General features: G+C 41.4%; 11 protein-coding genes, 1 long non-coding RNA gene and 1 other non-coding gene across 22 annotated transcripts; 6 read left to right on the top strand and 7 right to left on the bottom strand.

Annotated features, from left to right (window-relative positions):
- Window positions 1–300: 300 nt before the first annotated feature.
- Window positions 301–2,131, bottom strand: HHP5 (heptahelical protein 5). The gene is made up of 4 exons (NM_119994.2): window positions 1,971–2,131; window positions 1,495–1,752; window positions 1,149–1,401; window positions 301–1,060 (listed from the first exon to the last, which is right to left on the bottom strand). Exons 2-4 carry the CDS (start codon window positions 1,743–1,745, stop codon window positions 440–442), a joined length of 1,125 nt encoding a protein of 374 aa, NP_195545.1. The 5' UTR covers window positions 1,746–1,752; window positions 1,971–2,131; the 3' UTR covers window positions 301–439.
- On the bottom strand, window positions 1,979–2,390 carry AT4G38310 (Galactosyl transferase GMA12/MNN10 family protein; the record flags this gene model as incomplete). The annotated part of the gene is made up of 1 exon (NM_119993.2): window positions 1,979–2,390. Exon 1 carries the CDS (start codon window positions 2,339–2,341, stop codon window positions 1,979–1,981), a length of 363 nt encoding a protein of 120 aa, NP_195544.1. The 5' UTR covers window positions 2,342–2,390.
- Window positions 2,391–3,743: 1,353 nt separating this feature from the next.
- AT4G03475 lies at window positions 3,744–5,386 on the top strand. 2 transcript variants are annotated; one of them, NR_144057.1, is made up of 2 exons: window positions 3,744–3,945; window positions 5,363–5,386. It is a non-coding gene; the product is annotated as an uncharacterized misc_RNA (transcript). The 2 variants fall into 2 exon arrangements; NR_144058.1 differs by lacking the exon at window positions 5,363–5,386 and having other exon boundaries at window positions 3,745–4,954.
- On the top strand, window positions 5,332–6,267 carry AT4G38300 (glycosyl hydrolase family 10 protein; the record flags this gene model as incomplete). Its single annotated transcript, NM_119992.1, has 3 exons — window positions 5,332–5,508; window positions 5,583–5,924; window positions 5,953–6,267. 3 exons carry the CDS (start codon window positions 5,332–5,334, stop codon window positions 6,265–6,267), a joined length of 834 nt encoding a protein of 277 aa, NP_195543.1.
- A 508-nt stretch (window positions 6,268–6,775) lies between these two features.
- AT4G38290 (hemolysin-III related integral membrane protein) lies at window positions 6,776–7,952 on the bottom strand (the record flags this gene model as incomplete). The annotated part of the gene is made up of 3 exons (NM_119991.2): window positions 6,776–7,116; window positions 7,726–7,840; window positions 7,944–7,952. The coding sequence occupies 3 exons, from the start codon at window positions 7,950–7,952 to the stop codon at window positions 6,914–6,916; spliced, it is 327 nt and encodes a 108-aa protein (NP_195542.1). The 3' UTR covers window positions 6,776–6,913.
- AT4G38280 (integral membrane hemolysin-III-like protein) lies at window positions 7,460–9,027 on the bottom strand. The gene is made up of 5 exons (NM_119990.3): window positions 8,951–9,027; window positions 8,441–8,793; window positions 8,274–8,357; window positions 7,944–8,038; window positions 7,460–7,840 (listed from the first exon to the last, which is right to left on the bottom strand). The coding sequence occupies exons 2-4, from the start codon at window positions 8,787–8,789 to the stop codon at window positions 7,959–7,961; spliced, it is 513 nt and encodes a 170-aa protein (NP_195541.2). The 5' UTR covers window positions 8,790–8,793; window positions 8,951–9,027; the 3' UTR covers window positions 7,460–7,840; window positions 7,944–7,958.
- A 78-nt stretch (window positions 9,028–9,105) lies between these two features.
- Window positions 9,106–12,451, bottom strand: GAUT3 (galacturonosyltransferase 3). Of its 2 annotated transcripts, none has more exons than NM_119989.5 (9): window positions 12,352–12,451; window positions 12,155–12,210; window positions 12,007–12,055; window positions 11,863–11,913; window positions 11,647–11,784; window positions 11,241–11,381; window positions 10,820–11,154; window positions 9,777–10,734; window positions 9,106–9,688 (listed from the first exon to the last, which is right to left on the bottom strand). In NM_119989.5, the coding sequence occupies exons 1-9, from the start codon at window positions 12,388–12,390 to the stop codon at window positions 9,413–9,415; spliced, it is 2,043 nt and encodes a 680-aa protein (NP_195540.2). In that variant the 5' UTR covers window positions 12,391–12,451; the 3' UTR covers window positions 9,106–9,412. The 2 variants fall into 2 exon arrangements, with proteins under 2 accessions (NP_195540.2, NP_001190952.1); NM_001204023.1 differs by having other exon boundaries at window positions 9,270–9,688; window positions 11,241–11,377; window positions 11,655–11,784; window positions 12,352–12,417.
- A 101-nt stretch (window positions 12,452–12,552) lies between these two features.
- Window positions 12,553–13,902, top strand: AT4G38260 (transport/golgi organization-like protein (DUF833)). Its single transcript, NM_119988.5, has 5 exons — window positions 12,553–12,695; window positions 12,765–12,948; window positions 13,030–13,236; window positions 13,313–13,504; window positions 13,585–13,902. Exons 1-5 carry the CDS (start codon window positions 12,613–12,615, stop codon window positions 13,744–13,746), a joined length of 828 nt encoding a protein of 275 aa, NP_568038.1. The 5' UTR covers window positions 12,553–12,612; the 3' UTR covers window positions 13,747–13,902.
- On the bottom strand, window positions 13,755–15,421 carry AT4G38250 (Transmembrane amino acid transporter family protein). Its single transcript, NM_119987.3, has one exon. It carries the CDS (start codon window positions 15,288–15,290, stop codon window positions 13,980–13,982), a length of 1,311 nt encoding a protein of 436 aa, NP_195538.1. The 5' UTR covers window positions 15,291–15,421; the 3' UTR covers window positions 13,755–13,979.
- On the top strand, window positions 13,775–15,416 carry AT4G09695. The gene has a single exon (NR_142298.1). It is a non-coding gene; the product is annotated as an other RNA (long non-coding RNA).
- Window positions 15,422–15,497: 76 nt separating the features above from the next.
- On the top strand, window positions 15,498–19,253 carry CGL1 (alpha-1,3-mannosyl-glycoprotein beta-1,2-N-acetylglucosaminyltransferase). Of its 3 annotated transcripts, none has more exons than NM_119986.3 (19): window positions 15,498–15,682; window positions 15,787–15,837; window positions 16,051–16,138; window positions 16,279–16,341; window positions 16,424–16,458; window positions 16,552–16,628; window positions 16,706–16,751; window positions 16,844–16,906; window positions 16,986–17,052; window positions 17,119–17,187; window positions 17,302–17,371; window positions 17,477–17,538; window positions 17,640–17,730; window positions 17,846–17,939; window positions 18,170–18,232; window positions 18,308–18,346; window positions 18,446–18,616; window positions 18,701–18,827; window positions 18,902–19,253. In NM_119986.3, exons 1-18 carry the CDS (start codon window positions 15,614–15,616, stop codon window positions 18,815–18,817), a joined length of 1,335 nt encoding a protein of 444 aa, NP_195537.2. In that variant the 5' UTR covers window positions 15,498–15,613; the 3' UTR covers window positions 18,818–18,827; window positions 18,902–19,253. The 3 variants fall into 3 exon arrangements, with proteins under 3 accessions (NP_195537.2, NP_849517.1, NP_001190951.1); NM_001204022.1 differs by having other exon boundaries at window positions 15,522–15,682; window positions 17,640–17,718; window positions 17,867–17,939; window positions 18,902–19,237; NM_179186.1 differs by having other exon boundaries at window positions 18,701–19,253.
- A 58-nt stretch (window positions 19,254–19,311) lies between these two features.
- CPK26 (calcium-dependent protein kinase 26) lies at window positions 19,312–22,146 on the top strand (the record flags this gene model as incomplete). Of its 4 annotated transcripts, NM_001204021.1 has the most annotated exons (11): window positions 19,312–19,344; window positions 19,511–19,622; window positions 19,714–19,784; window positions 19,865–20,439; window positions 20,516–20,659; window positions 20,739–20,891; window positions 20,964–21,079; window positions 21,154–21,321; window positions 21,408–21,632; window positions 21,716–21,858; window positions 21,945–22,006. In NM_001204021.1, the coding sequence occupies exons 4-10, from the start codon at window positions 19,905–19,907 to the stop codon at window positions 21,827–21,829; spliced, it is 1,455 nt and encodes a 484-aa protein (NP_001190950.1). In that variant the 5' UTR covers window positions 19,312–19,344; window positions 19,511–19,622; window positions 19,714–19,784; window positions 19,865–19,904. The 4 variants fall into 4 exon arrangements, with proteins under 4 accessions (NP_001190950.1, NP_001190949.1, NP_001328909.1 ...); NM_001204020.2 differs by having other exon boundaries at window positions 19,321–19,622; window positions 19,714–19,771; NM_119985.2 differs by lacking the exons at window positions 19,312–19,344; window positions 19,511–19,622 and having other exon boundaries at window positions 19,641–19,784; window positions 19,865–20,172; window positions 20,243–20,439; window positions 21,945–22,146.
- AT4G38225 (glycerol kinase) lies at window positions 21,922–23,625 on the bottom strand. 3 transcript variants are annotated; one of them, NM_202976.3, is made up of 5 exons: window positions 23,377–23,625; window positions 22,627–23,258; window positions 22,338–22,538; window positions 22,216–22,251; window positions 21,922–22,052 (listed from the first exon to the last, which is right to left on the bottom strand). In NM_202976.3, the coding sequence occupies exons 1-5, from the start codon at window positions 23,591–23,593 to the stop codon at window positions 22,041–22,043; spliced, it is 1,098 nt and encodes a 365-aa protein (NP_974705.1). In that variant the 5' UTR covers window positions 23,594–23,625; the 3' UTR covers window positions 21,922–22,040. The 3 variants fall into 3 exon arrangements, with proteins under 3 accessions (NP_974705.1, NP_568037.1, NP_974704.1); NM_119984.2 differs by lacking the exon at window positions 21,922–22,052 and having other exon boundaries at window positions 22,060–22,251; NM_202975.2 differs by lacking the exon at window positions 21,922–22,052 and having other exon boundaries at window positions 22,061–22,251; window positions 22,338–23,258; window positions 23,377–23,601.
- Window positions 23,626–23,633: the final 8 nt, after the last annotated feature.

The raw sequence follows: 23,633 nt of genomic DNA, 5'->3' as shown, positions 1-23,633 counted from the left end.
AAGTGAATTTCCCTTGAGTAGTTACTTGTGTACTTGTAGTTTATCAACACTTATGGATCATTCGAAATGTATACCAACTAGTCAGGGGAAATCTTCAAGAAGAAGATCAGAACCAAAGTATCCTCTGCGATGGAACCAGTTAGGCTTGTGTCAGGTTCACAAGGAGGCTTATATGAGGTTGACACTAGATTATGATACTTTGAATGCTGCAATCAAGACTGGAATCATCTAAAAATATGAATCCTTCAGCTTCTTTAACCAGTAATATGCAGATTAACAATATGAATCCTTTGTTGAATAAAAGAAACAATTAAACGTTTGATTACAGATAAGACTTTACATAATCCAACTTTTATATGAAGCTACTACAAACAAGATTTAAAACATCAAAGATTCCATCTAATCTTCAATCTTCATCTTCAACATCCTTCAATATCTCTCATAGCCCAGCTCTATAGTGCGTTAACGCACCAGCAACAACCAGAACATGAAACAACTGATGGCTATGTCCTGCTATATCGAATTTACCCGGCATCCATCTCTCTGGGATCCTAGTTGCATAAACCACAGCTCCTAACCCATAAAGCAAACCCATCAAAATCTCATAACCTGTCATGTGAAGGGCTTCAGGTTGGTCCCAAAAGATGATCAGCTTGTGAAGAATCGGAGCTAAGCCAGAGAATCCCATTCCAAAGAACAGAGACGCCCTCACCACCCGAAACTCCAGGCTTTGGAAAACCGGGAGGAGAGAAACAAGCACAGTGGCGATTCCTAAGATGGTTATGAATCCTAAGTAGAGGTTGCAGAAGAAAGGATCACACATGAAGGAGTAATAAACCGGAGGGTAGAAGGAAGTCGCTATTAGAGCTGCGATGCCGGCGTAATCAAGCCTAAGCATTATGTAGGAGACTCGCTCGGAGTGACATGAGAGGAGGTGGCACGTGCTGCTTGCTAATAGACAGAATATAGCACCACCTAGAAATGCATAAAACGGCCATCGAGTAATTGGCCTGAAGATCAAAGGAGCTATCAAGTTTGCAAGATCTTCCCTCACAGAATGCTGCAATGCAATTACAAAGACATGAACTTGGCCACATTTTGAAACAGTAATCTGCAGGAATAGAGAGAAAGATTGAGTCTTTTCTTACCAGAACACACATGTCAGTGTAGTTGCCATGAGAAAATCTTTCAGGCAAACAGTTATAAAGAAGGTCCATCACATGCCAACTAGATGGACTAGAAGGAAGGCGAGACATGAGCTCAGAATGAAGTTTGTGGAGATCTGTTTTCCTCAACAAATCGGGTAAACGGTGTTGAAGCGAATGAAGATCCACGACACTCGGTACTTTCGTTGCAGTGTATATAGTGAGTGCCAAAAACAGGAAAAACCCAATCAAATGCCTGCAAATCCCAAAGAACACACACACACAAACACACTCAAGGTTTCTTGAACTTTAAACAAGGATACATCAAGAAACATGATTCAACACTTACGTCCAAACATTCAAAGTCTCATTATGAATGGTAAAGATGCTGAGAAGAATCTGTTTGATCGGCCATTCGGATCGGTAATGACCAATGATGTACTCATTGTCTCTTAAATAAGCAGGCAATGAATGAAACTCCACCAATTGATACTTGACTTTCTGCCATAACCTCTTCCCTTTCACATTATGTTTCTTGTCTATTGTTTCAGATGAAGCTTGTGGCTTTAAATGTTCCTTGATCTCTGCCTCATCACCCATTTTCTCTCTACTCATAAACAAACCAAACCCATCATATCAATCATACAGATCTAAATCTAGCTCAATATGAATCATTCCAAGAAGTTAGGAATCAAAGTTTCAATTTTGAACATTTATGCTAAATCTTGGTTTGTTCTGGAAAATGAAAGTATCGATTTTTTATATGCAAATTCAGCTCATTCATTACCTAAAGCTTCAATCCATAAATGTGTTTGAGAAAATTACCTAAAGCTTCAATCCATAAATGGGTGAGCAAGCATCGCAGCTTTAACCACCGGAAGTTTCGCCCAATACGAATTCATCTTCGGATGAAGAAGAGAATTGCTGTAGAAGATGTCGTGACCATGGATTCTAGCGTAATCGACTTTGTTTTTGAAACATCGGAGGAGTAACAAATGGTCTCCGATTGGGTTTTTACACGGCGAGGATTGTGAACCGGTTACCATTAAGATCCGGTTTTCTGAACCGGGTTTGAATGAAGGGTGTGATTTAAACCATTCGTGCCGTTTCTCGTCCCAGTTTGTGATTGATTTCTCGATCGAGTAGCTTAGATCCGGATCGTCGTAAAAACCGGGCTCGGGAGGGTCTAATTGCATGTTTAAACCGGAACATTGAACCGATTCGCAGCCGTGACGTAAACCGGTGAAGGTGAAAGTGAAAGAAGGTGAAAAGATAGAGAAGTAAGACCAGACGAGGGTAAGAGACATGAAAGCTCCGGCGAGAAAGATAACACCATCTGATAAACAAACGGTGGTTCTAGTCTTTGACCCGCCGTGTTTTCCCATCGGAGATGATGTCATGTGACTGAGAATCTACAATGCAGTGATTAGAGATGATGAGAAATTTCAGTAAAACTCTGAGAACAGTTGGGTGATGAAGTAAAAATGTGAGTCAACTAAATGTATGGTAAGATAAAGGGATTATTATAATTCTGACACAGATTTAACATAGTTTTTAGTTTTTCTCCTAATATAAAATTGATATTACTATCGAAACATTTATGGCAAGTGTTAAGACTTTGAACTTTGAAGTCAGGTTATTAATGCACACGATTTATGTATAGAATATAATCGTTTGAGAATTTCCACTAATTAAAGTTCTCTCTAACTAATTATTTCCATATAAATCTGAGCCATAATGCTCAAAAATATTAAAAGGATAAATATCATTTACATATATTTTTTTTACAATTTATTTGAATTTTTTTTCCTTCTAAAAGCTTTATAAGTATCCAGAAACCAGAATCACAATCGTTGTTTACAGCAAATATATATATTTTACAGAAACAAATGAATTTCTAAATTAATTACTTGAATGCTAAATATACTTTTAATATAATTTGAGTTCCGTCAAAGCCCATTTATGGCCCACGTATAAACGTCGCCGTTTCACTCCGACTCTTCACCTCCGACCAGGAAGTAATCCCGGAATTTGTCACTCCGGTGAAAATGGAGGCCTCTGGCCTCTGCTGTTTATGCATTCTGGCAATTTTTTTTTCTTCTCTTTTCGCCTAGAATCTCGTGTTTTTGGGATTTAGCTAAGATTTTAAGCTATACTGTAAGATTTGGCTCTCTTATTAATCGCATTGGTTTAGATTATGATCTCTGTGTGGAATCGAATCAAAATTATCAATCTGGTTCGTTGGAATTGGATAGTGAAAGTGAAACAGCGATGGGTTTTATGGGTTTACATTGGTTTTGAAATTCAAATTGATCTTGGTTCGGTTTACTTTGGTTTAGAGAAGAAAACAAAAAAAAATAAGACACGCGACGGGTTTTTGAGAATGAGGTGCGTGGATCGAAAAATGAATGATTTTTGTGGATTAACCCCCTTTAGAAATCGTAGACACGCGCTCAACGCGACATGGGTGAGAGTGACTGTGAAATGGCACGATCGGTAAAAGTGGGGTATGAAGTGGAGCTCTCTCATTGGCTAAAAAACTAAAAATAGTAGACATATAGCTCCTATCCTCCTCCTCTCCTTTTGTCATTTTTATATTAGCCCCTGCTGAGAATGAAATTCAGATTTTATTCAATCTGAAAGTTGTGTGTGTTTTAGATACAATTGAAAAAAAACTTGAATCTGGACTTTGTGATACTAAAAAATTTCCTCATCATTTTGTTCTGCAGCCATTTTTACAGGTTGAAGCTTATAACTGAAAACTTGATTCAAAGAATCGCAGCTGAAGAAATCAAACTAAGTGAGTTGAATATTTTCTAAACATGTTAAATATATTGGTACAAGTTTGTCCAATCATTTTGCTGAAATTGGTACAAGCTTGTGAAATTGTAGACTCTCTCTTTTGTAGCAATTTAAAAATCTCATCTCTTCAAATCTATATATAAAACAGGTGGATAACAGAAAAATTGGTACTAGAGCCTTTGTCTTCTTTATGATTCTCTGATACTTTGAAAAACCGTTCACTTGACTAACCTGCGAGTGAATTTCCCTTGAGTAGTTACTTATGTAATCTTCTCATGATGCAGACAGCTAACTCAAACTCCTTAGTTACTGTCTTCTAAATGCAGTTTAAATTTCTTGCATTTGCTTCCTTCTAGAGCTTCTTTTCAGCCACTGCCACCAGCATTGAGATGTGTCGTTTATCAAACTAGATACATGACACTTTCACATTATTGAAGTGAGTAGCCTTGAGACAGTTCATGCAGCACTTGCACTTGTCTCTTCCATTTTCTTCTTCTAAGAATCCCACTGAATCACTCCAATAACCTCTTCTTAGCTTACTCAGCCCTAAAAAACATAATAATTCAGAATCCTGCAACTTATTCTAGGATCTGCAACTTAGTTTCGAAAACCTGCAATTCTCTAGAGATCTGCAATTCGTTTCTGAATATCTTAACCAATCAACGACCTTCAAACAAATCCGTAAGAGTCCTTTTACCCACAGATTTATAACCTTTGAACTTGTTCATAACCAGTTATTCTTGGCTTTCCTTTCTTTTGGTAAACTGAACTTCCATGAATCTTTATCAAACATTTTCTGCAGCCTTTTGACTCATCCATTGAGCTACATACCTAAGACAACCTCCATGAACATAGCTTCACCAGAAACTAAAAAAAAGGATGTCACTTTGTCTTTGTAAGCTCAGCTTCTCTTCTATGAGTTATGCTGCATGCTCTTCACTGTTTCTTTGATTCACTCACACGTTCTAATGTATCCGAATGAGTTTCTGTGACATAACTCTTAAGAAAGTGTGCCAAAACGTGTGACACATCTCCTTTCTTCATGTAGCCACTCAATCTAATTCTTTTATTCCCAAAAGAACCACCAAGAACTTTTCTTTAATAACTGCAACCTTGTCCTCTCTTTACATGGAGCATTCTTCATGTTTTGATGATGATATAGCTTAAGCTGATGTATCACAAAACAATGCCTTAATCTCAGACAATCTCTTGTACTCTCTTGTAGCTGAAATGCAACTCATACTTGTCTTGTACCGCTGTTAAGATAAACAGGACACGCTGCCTAACTCTTCTAGCTAGGAAGACTATCGACACAATAATAGTTTACCATGTTGCATAATACACACACTCATTTCTAACATCAAAATCGCAAACTGTATTCTTTATGTGGTTCCCTCTTAACACTCATTTTCAAGCGAGAAAACGAGCAGTGACAATTCACGTGTCAAAAGAAAACGGAGAGAGCGTTGAAGGAGCAGAGGTGACAGTAGAGCAGATCTCTAAAGACTTCCCCATTGGATCTGCCATCTCCAAAACTATCCTTGGAAACATTCCTTACCAAGTAAAACACACTCGCTAAAGTCTACACTAAAACAACAATGTCTTTGCTTCTTTAAACGGATTCTGTTTTGGTAGGAATGGTTCGTCAAGAGATTCGACGCCACGGTATTCGAGAACGAGCTGAAATGGTACGCGACGGAGTCCGATCAAGGCAAACTCAACTACACATTGGCTGATAAGATGATGAATCTCGTCAGAGCTAACAGAATCATCGCTCGCGGCCACAACATATTCTGGGAGGATCCCAAATACAATCCCGACTGGGTTCGTAATCTAACCGGCGAAGATCTCCGGTCGGCGGTTAACCGGCGAATCAAGAGTCTAATGACTCGGTACAGAGGAGAGTTCGTGCATTGGGACGTGAGCAACGAGATGCTTCACTTCGACTTCTACGAGAGCAGACTGGGGAAGAACGTCGTACGGGTTCTTCGCCGCGGTTCGTGAGATTGACTCGTTGGCGACTCTGTTCTTCAATGATTTCAACGTGGTGGAGACTTGCAGCGACGAGAAGTCAACGGTTGACGAATACATCGCCAGGGTGAGGGAACTCCAACGGTACGACGGCATAAGGATGGACGGAATCGGTCTCGAGGGTCACTTCACGACGCCAAACGTAGCGCTGATGAGAGCCATCCTCGATAAACTCGCTACGCTCCAGCTCCCAATCTGGCTCACCGAGATTGATATCAGCAGCAGCCTCGACCACCGCTCTCAGGTTCACAAGTCTCTGTTTTCCGGTTTAGTTCAGTTTGCAATTTGAATCTGGTTTTGGTTACAATTTTTAGCCGGTTTATTAACGGTTTTTCGAATTGATTTTGGCTGAAATACGGTATGTCCGTTAGGATGATAAAATACATTCTCTTGGCTCTTTCGAATTGATTTCTCTTCCAAGTTGTACCTCTGTGTCGTCTCCATTTTTGTGGCCGAGCTTTTTGTTTTCACAGATGGGTTTTATGGGTTTACATTGGTTTGAAATTCAAATTGATCTCGGTTCGGTTTACTTTGGTTTAGAGAAGAAAACCCAAAAAATAAGACACGCGATGGATTTTTGAGAATGAGGTGCGTGGATCCTAAAAGGAATGATTTTTGTGGATGTGAAATGGCACGATTGGTAAAAGTGGGGTATGAAGTGGAGCTCTCTCATTGGCTAAAAAAATAAAAATAGTATGGGAGTTCCTCCTCTCATATATTGAAAACAATAATAAACAGTGTATCTCTCATCTAAAAATATGAATCCTTCAGCTTCTTTAACCAGTAATATGTAGATTAACAATATCAATCCTTTTGATGAATAAAGGAAACAATTAAACGTTTGATTACAGATAAGACTTTACATAATCCAACTTCTATATGAAGCTACTACAAACAAGATTTAAAACATCAAAGAATCCATCTAATCTTCATCTTCAACATCCTTCAATATCTCTCCACTTAAGATACACTAGCCCAGCTCTATAGTGCGTGAACGCACCAGCAACTACCAGAACATGAAACAACTGATGGCTATGTCCTGCTATATCGAATTTACCCGGCATCCATCTCTCTGGGATCCTAGTTGCATAAACCAGAGCTCCTAACCCATAAAGCAAACCCATCAAAATCTCATAACCTGTCGTGTGAAGGGCTTCAGGTTGGTCCCAAAAGATTATCAGCTTGTGAAGAATCGGAGCTAAGCCAGAGAATCCCATTCCAAAAGGAACATGTCATAATGGTATAAGCATGCATCCCCTCCTAGTCCTTATTTTACTTCACTTTTCAAGTTTCAAACACTCTTTTGCAAAATACTCACTCCCCCTCCCTTTCTACTATTTACATATCTTACAGACCAAAAATGTCAAAAGCCTCTCTCTCTCTCTCTATAATTTTGTTGATAATTGCGAAATTGTAGACTCTCTCTTTTGTAGCAATTTAAAAATCTCATCTCTTCAAATCTATATATAGAACAGGGGGATAACAGAAAATGCAATGGACTTGGTAGTATTAGGCTGTCTCAAGTACAGGTGTAAGTAGATAGATACAGAATGCAATGGGATCTTAAGCCCAAGTGACAGTCGTTGCGACAGTTGTCTCTCAGGAGTTTAACATCAAGACCTTTGGAGGGATCTAATCTAATCTATTGAAATCTCCTAACTCGTGGGAGCATCTCTCCAAAATAATTTACTAATAGTATGATTTCCAGATTATGAATCCTTCTTAGGCTAGAACAAAATATGGATACCTGTCAAATATATATCTTCTCTTCGAGTCACAATCACTGCTGTAACAATATCTTGGATAATGCTCCTTTCTGCCTCATTACTGACTGCCCTTTCTCCGCATCCACCACATGTGTTCTGGAAATAGACACCAAGATATTTCTACTGATCAGTCTAACAGGGACCAAGATGATTCAAGACAATCTAATAAAGCCAAGTGACTAGTACTAACAACACTTACGCTGCCCATTTCCCTTCACTCATTTGATGTAGATTTTAGACTATTCACAGACCTTCCTAACATGTTTAAAGCTGCTACGCGCTGCATCTCTCTCGCTGCAACAGAGGATCAACAACATTATTTCTAGCATGAACTTGATTCCAGATGGTTCCTAGCTACAAACCTAAAAGCATGTGACTAAAACCTCTATAGTTGTCAGCAGATATGGAAAAAATGGCTTAAGCAGCAGCATGAATAATCCACTTATGGATGGTCAACTAGAACTGTGCCAAACAGATATGATTCAGCAATGGTAGGAAGTGAGAGAGTGTAAGTAAAGGAGTAGAGTACCTTCCTCGAGAGAGAACTGAATAGACCTCTTTTCCAAGTCAACAGCATGCTTGCTAAGCTCGGCGGAGGAAAGTGACCAAAGCACTAATAACAGTGGAAACATATATATATATAAAAAAACAGAAGCATCAAGGTTAGGAATTAGAGTGATACTGGGAGGAGCTTACTCTGAACATGATCGGTCCGATCAGATTGATTAAGCTTGTTAAGAAGCATTTGAAGATGAAGGTAACGCTCTTCCCAGTCTAACTTATGGCTGGTAGGGGTTGGTTCCTGTGCGGGTGATGAAGGTATTTGAAGTGGTGCCTTAGTAGGAGGCGGGTTCGGATTAGTAGTGCTAGCAGCTGCTTTGGATGTGTCAACCTCCACTCTTCTCCGGACATAAACAAGTCGACCGCTTGCAGCATTAGTAGTGGCTGGAGATTCCAGTGGAGGTTTCTTTGCCCCAATTGATGACACTGAATCTTGTTCGTTGGCCTTTTCTGAATCTTTTGATGTCCCCTCCGGAATCTCCATTTCACTGCGATTAAGGAGAAACTAAGAAGAAGCTTACAAATAACAAGTTCAAAGAGGATCTGCGGTGCTTCAACATCAACCAAACGAGGACTCAGGATTATAATTATTAGAATCTGATCAGTGAATAATCAATCGGAGGAGCGCGAAGCAAAACAATTTACCTGTAGAACGGAGATGGTGATGGAGACGGATCAGACAGAGGATAAGAGCAGAGCAGAGCCGTTCCGCTCCGAGAGATGGCGTTTTACTCATCTCGTCGCTAGCTAGAGAGGAGAGTAAAGCAATGATGGGCCAGTGTAAGGCCCATTATGTGCATTCACGGGGCAGTTTTACTCACTGTACACACTGTATATAGACAAAGCATCGCATTCTAAGGCCCATATGCTTTTCAGTCACGTTGATACCAAAAAAACAAGTGAAGAACAACACTCCGAGTGAAAAGATTGTTCAGTTTCCTTTGGTGAGTTTTTCTGAGTTTGAGAAAAACAAGAGATTCTATTTAATTAATCGTCATGTGTGATTGTCTGCTGATTCCTAGTATTATGGTAAACTGAAAACAATTTTTACTTATTTAGTTTCCTTTGAGTGCTTCATCATGTATACTACCTCCACCATCTCTTCATTCATTCATTGATGTCGCACCGTCGGAGATAAGGGTTGTCGTACTCAACGTACTTGGACCAGTACGGTTTGTACTTGGCGAATGCTAAACCCAGCCATGGCTTGTAGTTCCCATTGTAATGCACTACCGCTGCATTCTCTATTGCTGTTTGGTTTAGCGCTGGGTCATATCCCAGCCCTAGTACGTGCCAGCTCCTATCCATTGCATACGTCAGGTTGTAAAATGTTATCAGCCCCGGTGGCAACGATCCCAGCTTCCACAGTGTTCTGTCTTCATTCTGCATCAATCATATATTAATTGACACATCCATTCATCATCCAAAAATATTTATATGTATTTCTTTTGAGAAATTTCCAATGCCTTACCAAGTCTTGCCAATAGTGATATATCCCTGTAATGTTCCGTTTCCTCCACTCTTTCAGGTCAAACATATTCATCCCAAATGCCCACCCACAAGCACCAGCGTCAAAATTCTCTGAAATCTTTGGATTTGAGAAGTTGAGGTACTTGTCAAATCTGTGGAAGCTCTCCTTGCACGTCTCCACCGCACCATTCACTTTTCCTTGCATGTCTATTTCCCATAGTGGTGCCAGGTCCTTCTGCACCACAATGTCATCGTCTAGAAACAGAATCTTCTCCAGCTTCGGATAAACCTCAGGAAGGTAGAATCTGAGATGATTCAGCATCGATAGATACTTTGGGTTGCGGTACTTTAGATTATCTGCGCCAGCTGAGATTGATGAAGGATGATTTGCTTTGAAATAGTATTCTTTCAGCCTTGCAGATTCAAGCTGCCGTAGAACAGAGCAGTAAGAGGAGTTCAGCCACTTGAAATCATTTATGTTTTCAACTTGAATCGTCGCATCAGCAGGAGCATTGATGCGAAACCACATCTTCATTGCACCAAAATTCAGTTTGTCAGTTACTATATGGAACACATGCCTCTGCGGTTCCTTTGCATTCAAGACAGTGGAGTTCACCACCACTGATGTAGCCAGAACGTTATCCGAAAAGATCGCATAGTGATAGAGCGAAGGATCTTCAAGCTTCTTTTGACTGACATCCTCTTTCACTGCATCCTCTTCATTGAAACCTAGAATAAAATAGTCTGCCGCTAGCTGCAGACTCAGGCAATGCAATGGCTTGGGAAATGTTTTGGCAGCTAGCTGAATTAAGAAGGTTCCCTTTTTCTTCAGTCCATCTACTTTGCGTTCAGTGGACTGAAGGATGGCCCGGAACTTTTTTGCAAGTTCATGGCAGTCATATAACTCGTCTTTTGCAAGAGAGAGTGCATGGCCCATGGCTTTTGCTTGATCAAGAGCGCTAGCAAAGAAAATGGGATGGAAAAAGTTTCAACAAAGATTGTTGTCCCACAAAGATTGCTGACAAGAGGAATGTAAAAAAGTACCTTGAAGGAAGGTCAGCATCAGAGGTTGCTTTACCTATAACACGTTTATTTTCTCCACACTGCTGCATCAAGAAAACGTACAGATTGGTTACATTTTTTGATTTGGCAATATTTGCATATGCTTTTGCCATTATGATCTGGTCTCTCATAAGCTTCAAGATAGCATCAGCATTTGGGCTCTCATAGTCTCTCCTCCATATACTGTATTTCCCTATGACTGAGTTTTCAAAGCTCATTGACTTCTGAATGGCTGCTTCTTGCATCTGCTCATCAGTTTCCTTTTCTTGTCGGATCAGCTCTAAAGTTCGTTGACCTCTCCTTTCCTGACGTAAAATCTGAAAGGGTCTACAGTTGTTACAATCTCAGTCATATAGTGTTAAGGCATCCAGAGATTAGAAAAGAAGGCTATTTGACAGATCACCTGCCGCTTCAGTTTTGCTGGGCTTGCAAAATCCACGTTTGGAAACTGATTTTCGCTTTCATCAGTCTGATTAGTTGTAGAATGGCTTGCATTATCTTCCATTCCAGTATCATTTTGAAATGAATCCCGTGGTATAACTAGCTAATTCCATACAAAAAAATGTCAGCAACTAGAGAACAAAGAATATGAGCAAGCTTAAGGATAAATTCAAGAAACACAAGGTTAGAACAAATGAAGTTCATGAGAGGTATTTTTTGCTCGGTGAGAAGAGTGGTAAGTAATCACTTCACACACTTTAAGTTTTCTACTATAGAACTCCATATGCCCATAGGATATACAGTTCTATTCTTAAACTGATGATCAAATCTCATTAAAACTAAAAACCAGAACATGAAATGTTTGGTACCTGCGAACCTTTTGTTTTGCGGCTAACTTGATAGGCAGGATTCTCCAAAACCCAAGAAGGTGAAAGATCCCCCATTTTCACCCTACCAAGGCGTATATTGCCGTAATGGTCACTGTATGTCGCAACTATGTTCACATCCTGAGATAACAGCTTTATTAGAAGTAGGAAGCATACAAATTGTATTCACTACTCAGAGAAAGAGGACTGCAGCCTTACTTTCAGATCTGGATCGTAGTGCACTGCAGCAGCTGAGGAAGCATACACCTCCTAAAGGCAAAAGTGGATAACAAAAACTTAATCACAGCAAAGTCTGATATTTGAACCAAATAAGTTATCTGGAGAACAAGAGGAGAATGGGACCTGTAGATTATTATCTTGCAGCGGACGATAAGCTTTAAGTTCTCTGTGGCTGCATAAGGAAACATCATGGCAAAAAGAAGAAAAGAGTATAAAAATAAAATAGAAACAGTGTAGCCAAAAGACAAGCTTCAAGGAGATGTATCATTACGGTGCTTGTGACTCTAAAATGGCTCCACCGACATGAACAGCATGTAGCACTACTACCTGCAAATCGTCGACATGTCAAAAAATTAAGGCACAATTTGATCAGATGATCCATTTTAAGAGAGTAGTGCGAATTCCAGGACGAGCTAAGTAAATATAGATAATCATATCGAACGGAGAGAGAACAATCAAGCTAGGTACCAGCGATAAAAAGGCGGCGCATGTAGAGAACGTCGTCATCTGGATCTGACTGATATTACCACATCGCCGGCGAGCTTTCTTTAAAGCAAATCAATCAATCGAGAGGTTTGTTAAAACCTGCACGTGCTGCCGTTTCGTGGTAAGAAAAACTACACGCAGTTTCTTTAAGTAGAAGACGGAGAAAAAAAAAAAAAAAAGAGACGACGACTTTGATTAGAGCAGAGAGATGGTTGGTTCGTTGGTTCGTCGGAGGAGAAGAGAATGTGCATAGCAGTATTTCTGTGGCAATCGCATCCGCTGTACCCTTTTCTTCTATTTCTCAACAGAGATGAAGATCACAACAGGTGATTCAATCCCCTCTGTAATCGTTTCCTTTGATGAGATTGTACTAATCTTTTGTGTAAATTGTCAAGGGCGACAGAGGCGCTGCGTTGGTGGGAAGACGGAGAGACGGTGGGAGGAAGAGACCTTGTTGGCGGCGGGACGTGGCTGGGCTGCACGAGGCATGGCCGTCTGGCTTTCCTCACCAATTTCAAGGAAGCCTCCTCCTTCCCTGCTGCTAAATCCCGTGGAGATCTGCCTCTTCGTTACTTGCAGGTCTACACCACCACCTAATATGCTTTAGATTGTCTCTCATGTTAGAGACTGAGAGTACTTTTAACGTTTTGGTGAGAACAGAGCGAAAAGAGTCCGGCCGAGTTTGCCGAGGAGATCCAAGACGAAATTTCACTCTACAATGGCTTTAACCTGGTTGTCGCTCATGTCTTGTCCAAATCCATGATTTACATTACCAACCGACCACCCCACGGTGACAAGCTCGTGACGCAAGTCTCTCCCGGGATCCATGTCCTTTCCAACGCCAACCTCGACTCCCCTTGGCCCAAGGTAAGTAAATGTGGGCCATTTCTCCCTTTATTTACCTTTTGCAGACTCCCCCAATTGCGTGTTTTTGTCTCTGCAGTGTCTGAGGCTGAGGGAGGGTTTCCAACAGCTTCTGGCTGAGAACGGGAGCGGTGAATTCCCGGTGAAGACCATGGTGGAGGAGGTGATGACCAATACTGTCAAGGACGAAGAAACCGAGCTACCTCACGTTTTCACACCAGAGACGGAATACCATCTCAGCTCCATCTTCGTCGACATGCAGAGACCAACTGTAACCTTCCTTTTTTAGAGTACATTGATTGTTTGTTTAACACTTTCCATAAATATTCAGTCTCACTCATGGAGATACAGGGGCGTTATGGGACCAGAAGCATCTCTGCGATCATCGTCAAGTCCCATGGAGATGGTGGTGGTGATGGTGAGATTTGCTTCTACGAGAGGCATCTTGAAGAAGGCGATTCATGGAAGGAACACACTCAACAGTTTGTAATAATACAAAACCAAAGCATTTGATTAGCTAGCCAGGCTTATTTCGCGAGCTTCCCTTGCTTGTAACATTGAGAAATCAAAACTCTCACATATGTTGTACATGTAAACACAAAACAGAAGACAGAGCTGATCTCTTTTATTCCAAACCATCAAAATACAAATACAATCACAGTTACTCTTAAAACCACAACCAATTCCATATACATAATTGCACACAAGGAGAGAAAAACCTCTCCAATCTCTGACTTCACGGACGCTCACACTTTGACAGAGAAGATCTCACTCAGGGAACTCCAAGTTCCCGACACAGCAAGAACCACACCTAGTACCACAATCGCTGTGTCTGAACTCCATTGCAGCCACCCCATCTCTTCCTTGAACACCAATAAATGAAACAATGCAGGTAACACAAAGCCTAACACACAGCAAGTGCTGCTGCCAACCAATGACAAAAAATCTGCAAAGTTTGGCACAAAAAGAGCCACCAGAGTCACTGCTAAGACGAGTACCCATCTGAGCCACGCAGAGTACATCCCGCGTGAGAAACGCCTCTCCACTATCTCAAACACTGGATTCATCATCAAGGGGAAGGTGAAGAAGAGGTTGATGCACAGTCCAAGCTGGACAACAGTGCTGACAAGTCCTGCCCCCAAGTTAGCAGTGATAATGTCCATGGTGTCCTCACCAAAAGCCAAGTAACCTAAGATACCAAATGCGATGTATATGAGAGAGATGAATCCCATGCCGAGAGCCAAGACTTTGCCAAACTTGTCCTTGTCCTTCATCTCCGATTCAAGAGGCAAGACCATTCCAACGCCTTCGAAGGAATAGACAGCGACGCCCATACCATACAAGAAGAGGGACATACCACCAAAGGCAACCACGTCAGGCCTTTGCTTGAGTATAATCATGGAATCCTCAACAATGACCACAGCCATAGCGCCAAGATCAACAATATCGGCGAAGATGCTGAGAGGAGCCAAGTGAGTGAGCGTCTTGATCGAATTCAAACCGAGCTGAAAGGGAAAGCATCCCCATATGTAGAGACTCTTAGAAGACACGCCCAGGAATTCAGAACCCAGCCTTGTAAACTGATGCCTCAGACTGGTGGGCGATTCAGGATCGGATAGATTAGCTAAAGTAGTGCCGATGAAGATAAGATATCCGACACAAAAACCAGCTTGAGACAGAATGATAAATAAGTCAACGACGATCCTCCCCAAGGAGCCGCAGACGGCGAATCCAAGGTCACCAAAAGAGCCGATCTTGGAGATGCCAGCATTGAAAGAGTCGAGCTTGCGGCGGGTATAGACAAGAAGCATCATACAGTGATGGGTCAAAACAGAGACGGAGACGAGGAGGAGGACACCCATGAGCCATCCGGTTCGCTTGAAGGCGTAAGGAAGACCAAGAACACCAGCGCCGACGACAGCGATGAAGACGTTGGCGAAGGTCTTAAACTGGCTGGAGAGGGGAGGTCCCTTGCCGAGAAGAGGCGAGTCCTCTCTGGCCGGTGGAGGTATTTTAAGGGTATAAGAGGAGGAGCTAGCTTCGTTCTGAAAACCCATCTGATGATTTTCGACCGAATCTCAGAAATCGAAGAAGATGGGGATGGATATTGGCGAATGGCGACAGCAAGATAATTGGATGAATTGCGTGTAGAGTTGGTGGACTCTCTTTTTTGGTTTGTTGTCAGAGATTTACAGAGGAAGAAGCTCGGCTCTATTTATGGATGAAATGAAATGGTCATCTTATCATTTTTACTGGGAAACGGTACCGTTTTTGTTATAACGCACGACGCCGTTTCAAACAACTTCCTTATTAGCTAGCTCCCTCCCGGCGGCAAACACCAGAAGATCCACCGGTTTTGATCTGGTTGTTTGTCGTCGATATGGCGAGGATCTCGTGTGACTTGAGATTTCTTCTCATCCCGGCAGCTTTCATGTTCATCTACATCCAGGTCAATCTATATCCGATGATCTCGCTTTTTGAAGTTGAAACTGAAATTGATTCCATCGCTGCAACCTAAATCTGTCTGTAATTATCCTCTCTTCTCTTCTCTAGATGAGGCTTTTCCAGACGCAATCACAGTATGCAGATCGCCTCAGTTCCGCTGTGAGTTTCTACTTTTACCACTGCCTTTTGTCTTTAGACCATTGCTACTAGTTCCTTTTGAAATCCCATTTTTTGGCTCTTTACAAGCCCATGAACTACTTTCAAGAAGAAGACACTATCTGCACTATTACACCATATCATTGCCTTTGGTATTTCGATTTTTTCCTGGTGTGTGATGAAGATCTATACACAGCCTTTCATTTGTTTCTCCAGATCGAATCTGAGAACCATTGCACTAGTCAAATGCGAGGCCTCATAGATGAAGTTAGCATCAAACAGTCGCGGATTGTTGCCCTCGAAGGTATATCCCCTTCTTCTTTCCTCATTGGGACTTGTGGAATCCTAGATGACCATGGTTCTTGGAACCTATTGAATACTATACAAAATTAACTTTCTAAATGGAGTAGAAGACTTATACATTGATTTCTGAGTGTCTTGTAGATATGAAGAACCGCCAGGACGAAGAACTTGTGCAGCTTAAGGATCTAATCCAGACGTTTGAAAGTGCCTTACTATCACCTGTAAAACTCATTTTCTTGCTTTCTTTTTATTAGTTTTTCTACTAATGCTTATTTTCTTCCTCCAGAAAAAGGAATAGCAAAACTCACTCAAGGTGGACAGGTCTGGATAAGAAGATGCCTTTCTTCGTATTTGTAACTGCTATCACTTGCTATATATATACATCTAACCTGTTTCTTGTTTTTTATTTAGCAGATGCCTGTGGCTGCTGTAGTGGTTATGGCCTGCAGTCGTGCAGACTATCTTGAAAGGACTGTTAAATCAGTTTTAACGTGAGATACTATACTGATTTAATTCTTATACCACATTTTGATTGAACTATCTAATGGCTATTTCTTTTTTTATACAGATATCAAACTCCCGTTGCTTCAAAATATCCTCTATTTATATCTCAGGTACTTAATTTGCAGGGTGGTGGTCTCTTAGACTGTTTTATATTCAACGAATTACTAACCATGGTCTTTTCCAACGACATATTTTCTGACAGGATGGATCTGATCAAGCTGTCAAGAGCAAGTCATTGAGCTATAATCAATTAACATATATGCAGGTAATTTAATCTAGCGTGATTTTTCTCCTCACTGTTCAAGTAGATAAATGAGGATGAAGGCTCGTTTTCCCCTTTTCAGCACTTGGATTTTGAACCAGTGGTCACTGAAAGGCCTGGCGAACTGACTGCGTACTACAAGATTGCACGTAAGGACTGGTTTCTCTTTTCTCTGCGTCCCTCCAGCTCCATTACTGAAACACTTTTTAATACAGGTCACTACAAGTGGGCACTGGACCAGTTGTTTTACAAACACAAATTTAGTCGAGTGATTATACTAGAAGGTGGCGCTTTTTAACCTTTCACACTCATCGTACCTTGCTGTTGTATTGTTTAAGAGGGGCTGTCTTTACCTTGTGGAGTATTGCTTAAGAGAGGTTATCTTGTCTCTTTAACAGATGATATGGAAATTGCTCCAGACTTCTTTGATTACTTTGAGGCTGCAGCTAGTCTCATGGATAGGGATAAGTATGTTACCTACTGAAGCTAGACTCTTATAGTATAAGTTTCCACAGAGTATACAAATGTTTTTATTACTGTTTCTCATTCTTTTCTGGTCCAAACATGTGTTAGAACCATTATGGCTGCTTCATCATGGAATGATAATGGACAGAAGCAGTTTGTGCATGATCCCTGTAAGATTCTTCTTCTTCTTCTTCTTTACCTTGCTTCCTCTCTTGCCTGTTCTTTCAATACCTCATTATGTCTAGCTCATGCGAGCTAAAATAATCTGCAGATGCGCTATACCGATCAGATTTTTTTCCTGGCCTTGGGTGGATGCTCAAGAGATCGACTTGGGATGAGTTATCACCAAAGTGGCCAAAGGCATATCCTTATATGCTTTTTTTTCTTTCAATCTCGATGACTATAGTTTGACGCTTCTTAAATTCTAAAAAAAAAAATAGTTTGACGTTTCTAAGACTTTTCTTAACAAATATCCACTTACTGGGATGATTGGCTGAGACTAAAGGAAAACCATAAAGGCCGCCAATTCATTCGACCGGAAGTCTGTAGAACATACAATTTTGGTGAACATGTTAGTACCCGATTATGCTATCCTATATATCATAGTTTTACAAGTCTGTTTTTGTAATGCTGTTAAATTGACCTATGTTCGCTGCATATGACTTCTGCTTTCTGTATGAAAAATGTATTATTGCAGCTTCGTCCTATAGTTTCCCGACACATGGATGTAGACAGTCAATACCACATAATATATTTTTGCATTTCATACTTATCCATAACCTTGTTATATTAATTTGGCAGGGGTCTAGTTTGGGACAGTTTTTCAGTCAGTATCTGGAACCTATAAAGCTAAACGATGTGACGGTAAGCGTAAGTGTGTTTTTTACCCCCTTTTGTTGCATCACTAGTTTTCACTGGTTTCCTATTTCATTCATAAAGGTTGACTGGAAAGCAAAGGACCTGGGATACCTGACAGAGGTAACATTTACAGAACTCCGGCCTTTTTTTTTTATACCATTTTGCATGTTTTGAGTGGAGAAATGTAGTTTTTAACCTGTTCTCTCATGTCTATCAAAGGGAAACTATACCAAGTACTTTTCTGGCTTAGTGAGACAAGCACGACCAATTCAAGGTTCTGACCTTGTCTTAAAGGCTCAAAACATAAAGGATGATGTTCGTATCCGGTATAAAGACCAAGTAGAGTTTGAACGCATTGCAGGGGAATTTGGTATATTTGAAGAATGGAAGGTAAATTTGAGATGATTGAACTATAATCTTCAATAATTGTAGGTCCAAATGGGTCACTTTTTTTGTACCCCTTTGATTGTGTAGGATGGTGTGCCTCGAACAGCATATAAAGGAGTAGTGGTGTTTCGAATCCAGACAACAAGACGTGTATTCCTGGTTGGGCCAGATTCTGTAATGCAGCTTGGAATTCGAAATTCCTGATGCAAAACATGTACTTCTCCAACCAGCATCATTTACATCTTAACCATTGCTTACAGTTCTGTGCTAACCGGGTTTCACAAGCAGATGAAAGGAAAAGAAGATTTTGGACCGCATGCAGCCTCCTTCTAGCAGCTGTTAGGTTGTATTGTTATTTATGGATGAGTTTGTCGAGCGGTGGGGTTAACTTTAACAGCAAGGAAGCTCTGGTGACCTGGCTGATTGGCTTAGAAGTTATGGGAACCCCTTGAAAGGGTCAGGGTTAAATATATTTCAGTTGTTTTATTAGTGATTATCTTGTGGGTAACTTATACGAATGCAAATCATTCTATGCAGTTTTTCTTCGTCCCACTTGTTTTGGCTTCTCTATTGCTAGTGTACATATCTCTTCAAACATGTACTAAATAATGCGTGTTGCTTCAAAGAAGTAACTTTTATTACATCTTTGGCGAGTAGCCAATCAAGGCACTCGACCCATCTTCTCTGGTATAACCCGTCAACTAGAATCTGAGGCCATGGGATCATTAAAGGTTTGTTCCGATGCGACCAATTGGAGGTCTTGATTTGTCTCATGTGAAGTAGGCCTAAGAAAAGAGCCTTGTGGAGTTCCCCTGCATTTTTAGAATATTCTAATTAAAGAGACAGATCTGTTGATGACTATTAATCAAAGATATCTTCTTCTTTTGTTATTTTTAGTCAGGATGTGGAGACGTTGGCGAGAATATTGCAAAACCATGTTCAACAATGTGTATCATCGGATCTGCACCAATCTGACTTAATTTTCATCCATTCTTATCATCTTTGTCTGGTACACATCCATCTCTTCCTCTAATTCCCCTGTTTTGATGTCTCTCCTTATTATTGCGATTTCTTTATGCTAAATTCGTATAATGTTTCAGATCTTGCTATGGGACTTGCTCTGTTTTCCTCTGATGGCAAACTAATTTGGAAGGGGAGGTGAACTAACTTGGTAAGGGATTTGTTTGATGGGCAATTCTTTACAAGCCAAACCACTTCTAATACATTTTGTCTTTCAACGATTTGTTTCAGCACACAAACTGGCAAAAGACGCCCCCAGGAAGAAGCCACAATGAAGCACAGCGGTGGGAACCAAGCCTGCTATGTTCTTGGTCAAAAGACCCCAAGCATCCGAGATCTCTACTCGTTGGGACACAAACTAGGTCAAGGACAGTTTGGGACGACTTACATGTGCAAAGAGATCTCAACAGGGCGTGAATACGCATGCAAGTCTATAACAAAACGAAAGTTGATATCAAAGGAAGATGTGGAAGACGTACGCAGGGAAATTCAAATCATGCACCATCTGGCTGGCTACAAGAACATTGTCACCATTAAAGGTGCTTACGAGGATCCATTGTATGTTCACATCGTGATGGAGCTTTGCTCAGGTGGGGAATTGTTTGACAGAATTATCCAGAGAGGACATTACAGCGAGAGAAAAGCAGCTGAGCTGATAAAGATCATCGTTGGTGTTGTTGAGGCTTGCCATTCGCTTGGTGTCATGCATAGAGATCTAAAGCCCGAAAATTTCTTGTTGGTTAACAAGGACGACGACTTCTCTCTCAAAGCCATTGATTTTGGGCTTTCCGTGTTCTTCAAACCAGGTGATAACATCAGCTGCATCATTTGCAACATCTTCAGTCAGAATTTCACACTTGCTACATCATCTGCAACTTTCAGGTCAAATATTCGAGGATGTGGTTGGAAGTCCGTATTATGTTGCTCCTGAGGTTCTGCTCAAGCACTACGGACCCGAGGCTGATGTGTGGACCGCAGGGGTCATACTGTACATATTGGTGAGCGGAGTCCCTCCGTTCTGGGCAGGTATGCACCCAAATGAAACAACTGTGATTAGGCTTCCAAGGTAAAAGATTCTTAAATATTTGTTTTGCTTCAACTCCAGAAACACAGCAAGGGATATTTGATGCAGTGCTGAAGGGACATATTGACTTTGACTCCGACCCTTGGCCCCTAATATCCGACTCTGCAAAAAACTTGATCCGTGGCATGCTATGTTCCCGGCCCTCTGAGCGACTGACAGCTCATCAAGTATTGCGTAAGTCTAACCAGTTGCTCCTATTTCAGGTCCTGAATTAGTGTATCTGCTAGCTTATTTAGAATTTTGCAGGCCATCCTTGGATCTGTGAAAATGGAGTTGCGCCAGACAGAGCACTAGATCCTGCTGTGCTTTCTCGTCTTAAACAGTTCTCTGCGATGAATAAACTAAAGCAGATGGCTTTACGGGTAAGCCCCCGGCCGCAAGCCTTTTGGCCTTTATTGTGAACAATTTTCCATAAATGTCTTCTGCTGTGATTCAGGTAATAGCTGAGAGTCTCTCGGAGGAAGAAATTGCTGGACTGAAGGAAATGTTCAAAGCAATGGACACGGATAACAGTGGAGCGATTACGTTTGACGAGCTGAAAGCCGGGTTGCGAAGATATGGTTCAACCCTCAAGGATACTGAGATTCGTGACCTTATGGAGGCTGTAAGCACTTTGCTCTGATCTGATCTGTGTGAGTACCTGCTTGAAATCAGTATGTTTAGTATTAATCTGTGACTGTGATTTACCAGGCAGATATTGACAAGAGTGGGACCATAGATTATGGTGAATTCATTGCTGCAACAATCCATCTGAACAAATTAGAGCGTGAAGAACATCTTCTGTCAGCCTTCAGGTACTTTGACAAAGATGGGAGCGGTTACATCACTATCGATGAGCTACAGCACGCATGTGCTGAACAGGGAATGAGTGATGTCTTTCTAGAAGATGTGATCAAGGAAGTCGACCAAGACAATGTGAGTGACTTATGCATACATATCCTCTGGCTTGGAGAGTACATGGTCAAAGGCCAGGGATCATTTTTTTCTTCTTGTTTCAGGATGGAAGGATTGACTACGGGGAGTTTGTAGCTATGATGCAGAAAGGCATTGTTGGAAGAACAATGAGGAAAAGCATAAACATGAGCATCAGGAACAATGCCGTCTCGCAGTGAGAAGCAAGCAATCTCACGATTATGTACAGGTTAAGCCTTTCTCACTTTTTCAAGGTAAATTCCATCAAATTCTTTCCCAAACTGACAAGTCTATACATCGGTGTACGTGAAACAGTCGTTTTTGATAGAGCTGAACGAAGATATGCAAAAGCTACAAAGCTCTGCAGAAATATGGTTCCCATGGTCTGGATCCTTCCCGGTAAAGATTGAATCAACAAAGGCTCTGCATTCTAAAACGAACTGATATGTATTATTAACAGATAAACTGAATCAAACATCAGTATAGGAAGTCATATGAGATTATTGTAATTTGACTTATGTGCACACATCCTACAAAGAAAATTATAAGAATGATCTGTGGAGATTTAAACGATTATTGATCATACATCTGATAGAGCAGTCTCTCTCCCCATTGTTACCTCCTGCGCAAAGTAAAAGAGATAGAATAATGACCACAAGTTGCAAGGAGAAGAGTATGTAGTTGTCAACAAAGAAGATTATTGGTTACCTTTAGCTTAGAATCGCTAGAGAAGACGCAGCTGGATGTGATAGCATGGCCTGGCTCAAAGACCCATCCTACTGAAAATACTCTTTCGCGGTCTTTGCCTTGTTGGAGTGAGCACCACAGCTCTTGCGGAAGCAATAAAAGATCATTTTCTTCTCTCACAATCTCAATCACCTTCTCGCCAGTAACTTGTTGTATACAACCCTGAACATACTCACAAAATAAACAAACTTACGGCAATCATCGAATGGAAGTACACACTTGAATACACAGTGTAAGGACGCCAACTCACGAAATCAGAGGCGTGAAAGCTAGTGGTAGCAAGTAGAACTCTCCAAGAACCGGTAACCACTGAAGCTGCAGTGGTAGGTGTAGCAGCAAAGCCGGAGCTACGGATGGCACAGCCTCCAAGCTGATCGCCATCTCTGAACGGACCGTACCACTGCTCACAGAAAACTTTGACACTCTGCAAGGACATGTTGGTGGTCTCTGCTAAGCTGACAACCTGGAAAATCCTCACACGAGACTCCTTGTCCTTTGGATTGATCAGACAATGCTCCACCTCAAGCTGGTTGTTCCGCAAAGGCCACACAGCGACATAGGAGCCAGTGACAGAATACGAAAAGGCTAATGCAGAGGATTTGCCTCCCCCGATGATCCTCTGGTCGATGCTGTAACGGGTGGCTGCATCAGCTTCACATCCAACGGTGGGGAGGAGTTTGATGGACTTGTAAAGAAAGGATAGTGAGTTGGGCTGGGCAAGAGTGGGACACTGCGTCTGCCAATCGAACACCTTCACTTCCCATTCTCTAAAGGCTTCTGGAACCACTGATTCAGGTAGTTCTAGCGGTTGCCCTTCGCATGTAAAATCTGCTCCGAAACCGTCCCATTCGCCAGACACATTTTGAGCGAACTCCGACCAGGCTAGTAGAACCCATTACACAACACAAACAGAGACGCGGTTTCAAAAAAAAAAATAGATGCCTTAATTCACCGGAAAGCATCATTTATATAATCTTAAAGGCAGCAATGGAGGACTTACGATTGAAATCAGGGGCAGGCTGGCTCTGCGCCAGGGCAATCTCCGAGGAACTTTCAGCTGAACACGAAAGAGGAGAAATTGTGGTTCTGTGAATAAACCATAAACTGGAAGAGAAGGGAAAGGAGAGAGCTTTAAGCGGTGGCGAAGACCGAGGCGGCGGTGCAGGCACATGTGTACGGCTCCGCCATAAGAGGGAGCTTCCGGAGGACGATAACATTTGGGAGCAGAGCAGAGAGAGTCACGAACGAAGAGATAGG

The sequence above is a fragment of the Arabidopsis thaliana genome, chromosome 4 (genome assembly GCF_000001735.4).
Source record: "Arabidopsis thaliana chromosome 4, partial sequence".
NCBI lineage: Eukaryota > Viridiplantae > Streptophyta > Magnoliopsida > Brassicales > Brassicaceae > Arabidopsis > Arabidopsis thaliana.
The sequence above is the reverse complement of the archived record's forward strand: the minus strand, read 5'-3'. Positions and strand labels throughout refer to the sequence as shown.

What these genes read in the sequence shown, in the direction of transcription:
- CGL1 (NM_119986.3), top strand. Translation starts at nt 15,614, where the DNA reads ATGGCGAGGATCTCGTGTGACTTGAGATTTCTTCTCATCCCGGCAGCT. An exon ending in AACTCACTCAAGGTGGACAG is followed by an intron (nt 16,459 to 16,551) that starts GTCTGGATAAGA and finishes TTTATTTAGCAG; the next exon opens with ATGCCTGTGGCTGCTGTAGT. An exon ending in GTATATTTGAAGAATGGAAG is followed by an intron (nt 18,617 to 18,700) that starts GTAAATTTGAGA and finishes TTGATTGTGTAG; the next exon opens with GATGGTGTGCCTCGAACAGC.
- AT4G38250 (NM_119987.3), bottom strand. Translation starts at nt 15,290, where the DNA reads ATGGGTTTTCAGAACGAAGCTAGCTCCTCCTCTTATACCCTTAAAATA.
- AT4G38280 (NM_119990.3), bottom strand. Translation starts at nt 8,789, where the DNA reads ATGGAGATTCCGGAGGGGACATCAAAAGATTCAGAAAAGGCCAACGAA. An exon ending in TCGGACCGATCATGTTCAGA is followed by an intron (nt 8,358 to 8,440) that starts GTAAGCTCCTCC and finishes CACTGTTATTAG; the next exon opens with TGCTTTGGTCACTTTCCTCC. An exon ending in TCAGTTCTCTCTCGAGGAAG is followed by an intron (nt 8,039 to 8,273) that starts GTACTCTACTCC and finishes CCTCTGTTGCAG; the next exon opens with CGAGAGAGATGCAGCGCGTA.
- GAUT3 (NM_119989.5), bottom strand. Translation starts at nt 12,390, where the DNA reads ATGACGACGTTCTCTACATGCGCCGCCTTTTTATCGCTG. An exon ending in GCGCCGCCTTTTTATCGCTG is followed by an intron (nt 12,211 to 12,351) that starts GTACCTAGCTTG and finishes GACGATTTGCAG; the next exon opens with GTAGTAGTGCTACATGCTGT. An exon ending in TGCAAGATAATAATCTACAG is followed by an intron (nt 11,914 to 12,006) that starts GTCCCATTCTCC and finishes TTTTGCCTTTAG; the next exon opens with GAGGTGTATGCTTCCTCAGC.
- AT4G38225 (NM_202976.3), bottom strand. Translation starts at nt 23,593, where the DNA reads ATGTTATCGTCCTCCGGAAGCTCCCTCTTATGGCGGAGCCGTACACAT. An exon ending in GCTTTCACGCCTCTGATTTC is followed by an intron (nt 22,539 to 22,626) that starts GTGAGTTGGCGT and finishes GAGTATGTTCAG; the next exon opens with GGTTGTATACAACAAGTTAC. An exon ending in CTAGCGATTCTAAGCTAAAG is followed by an intron (nt 22,252 to 22,337) that starts GTAACCAATAAT and finishes TACTTTGCGCAG; the next exon opens with GAGGTAACAATGGGGAGAGA.
- HHP5 (NM_119994.2), bottom strand. Translation starts at nt 1,745, where the DNA reads ATGGGTGATGAGGCAGAGATCAAGGAACATTTAAAGCCACAAGCTTCA. An exon ending in GAGACTTTGAATGTTTGGAC is followed by an intron (nt 1,402 to 1,494) that starts GTAAGTGTTGAA and finishes TGGGATTTGCAG; the next exon opens with GCATTTGATTGGGTTTTTCC. An exon ending in ACACTGACATGTGTGTTCTG is followed by an intron (nt 1,061 to 1,148) that starts GTAAGAAAAGAC and finishes ATTGCATTGCAG; the next exon opens with CATTCTGTGAGGGAAGATCT.
- AT4G38260 (NM_119988.5), top strand. Translation starts at nt 12,613, where the DNA reads ATGTGCATAGCAGTATTTCTGTGGCAATCGCATCCGCTGTACCCTTTT. An exon ending in TCGACTCCCCTTGGCCCAAG is followed by an intron (nt 13,237 to 13,312) that starts GTAAGTAAATGT and finishes TTGTCTCTGCAG; the next exon opens with TGTCTGAGGCTGAGGGAGGG. An exon ending in TCGACATGCAGAGACCAACT is followed by an intron (nt 13,505 to 13,584) that starts GTAACCTTCCTT and finishes ATGGAGATACAG; the next exon opens with GGGCGTTATGGGACCAGAAG.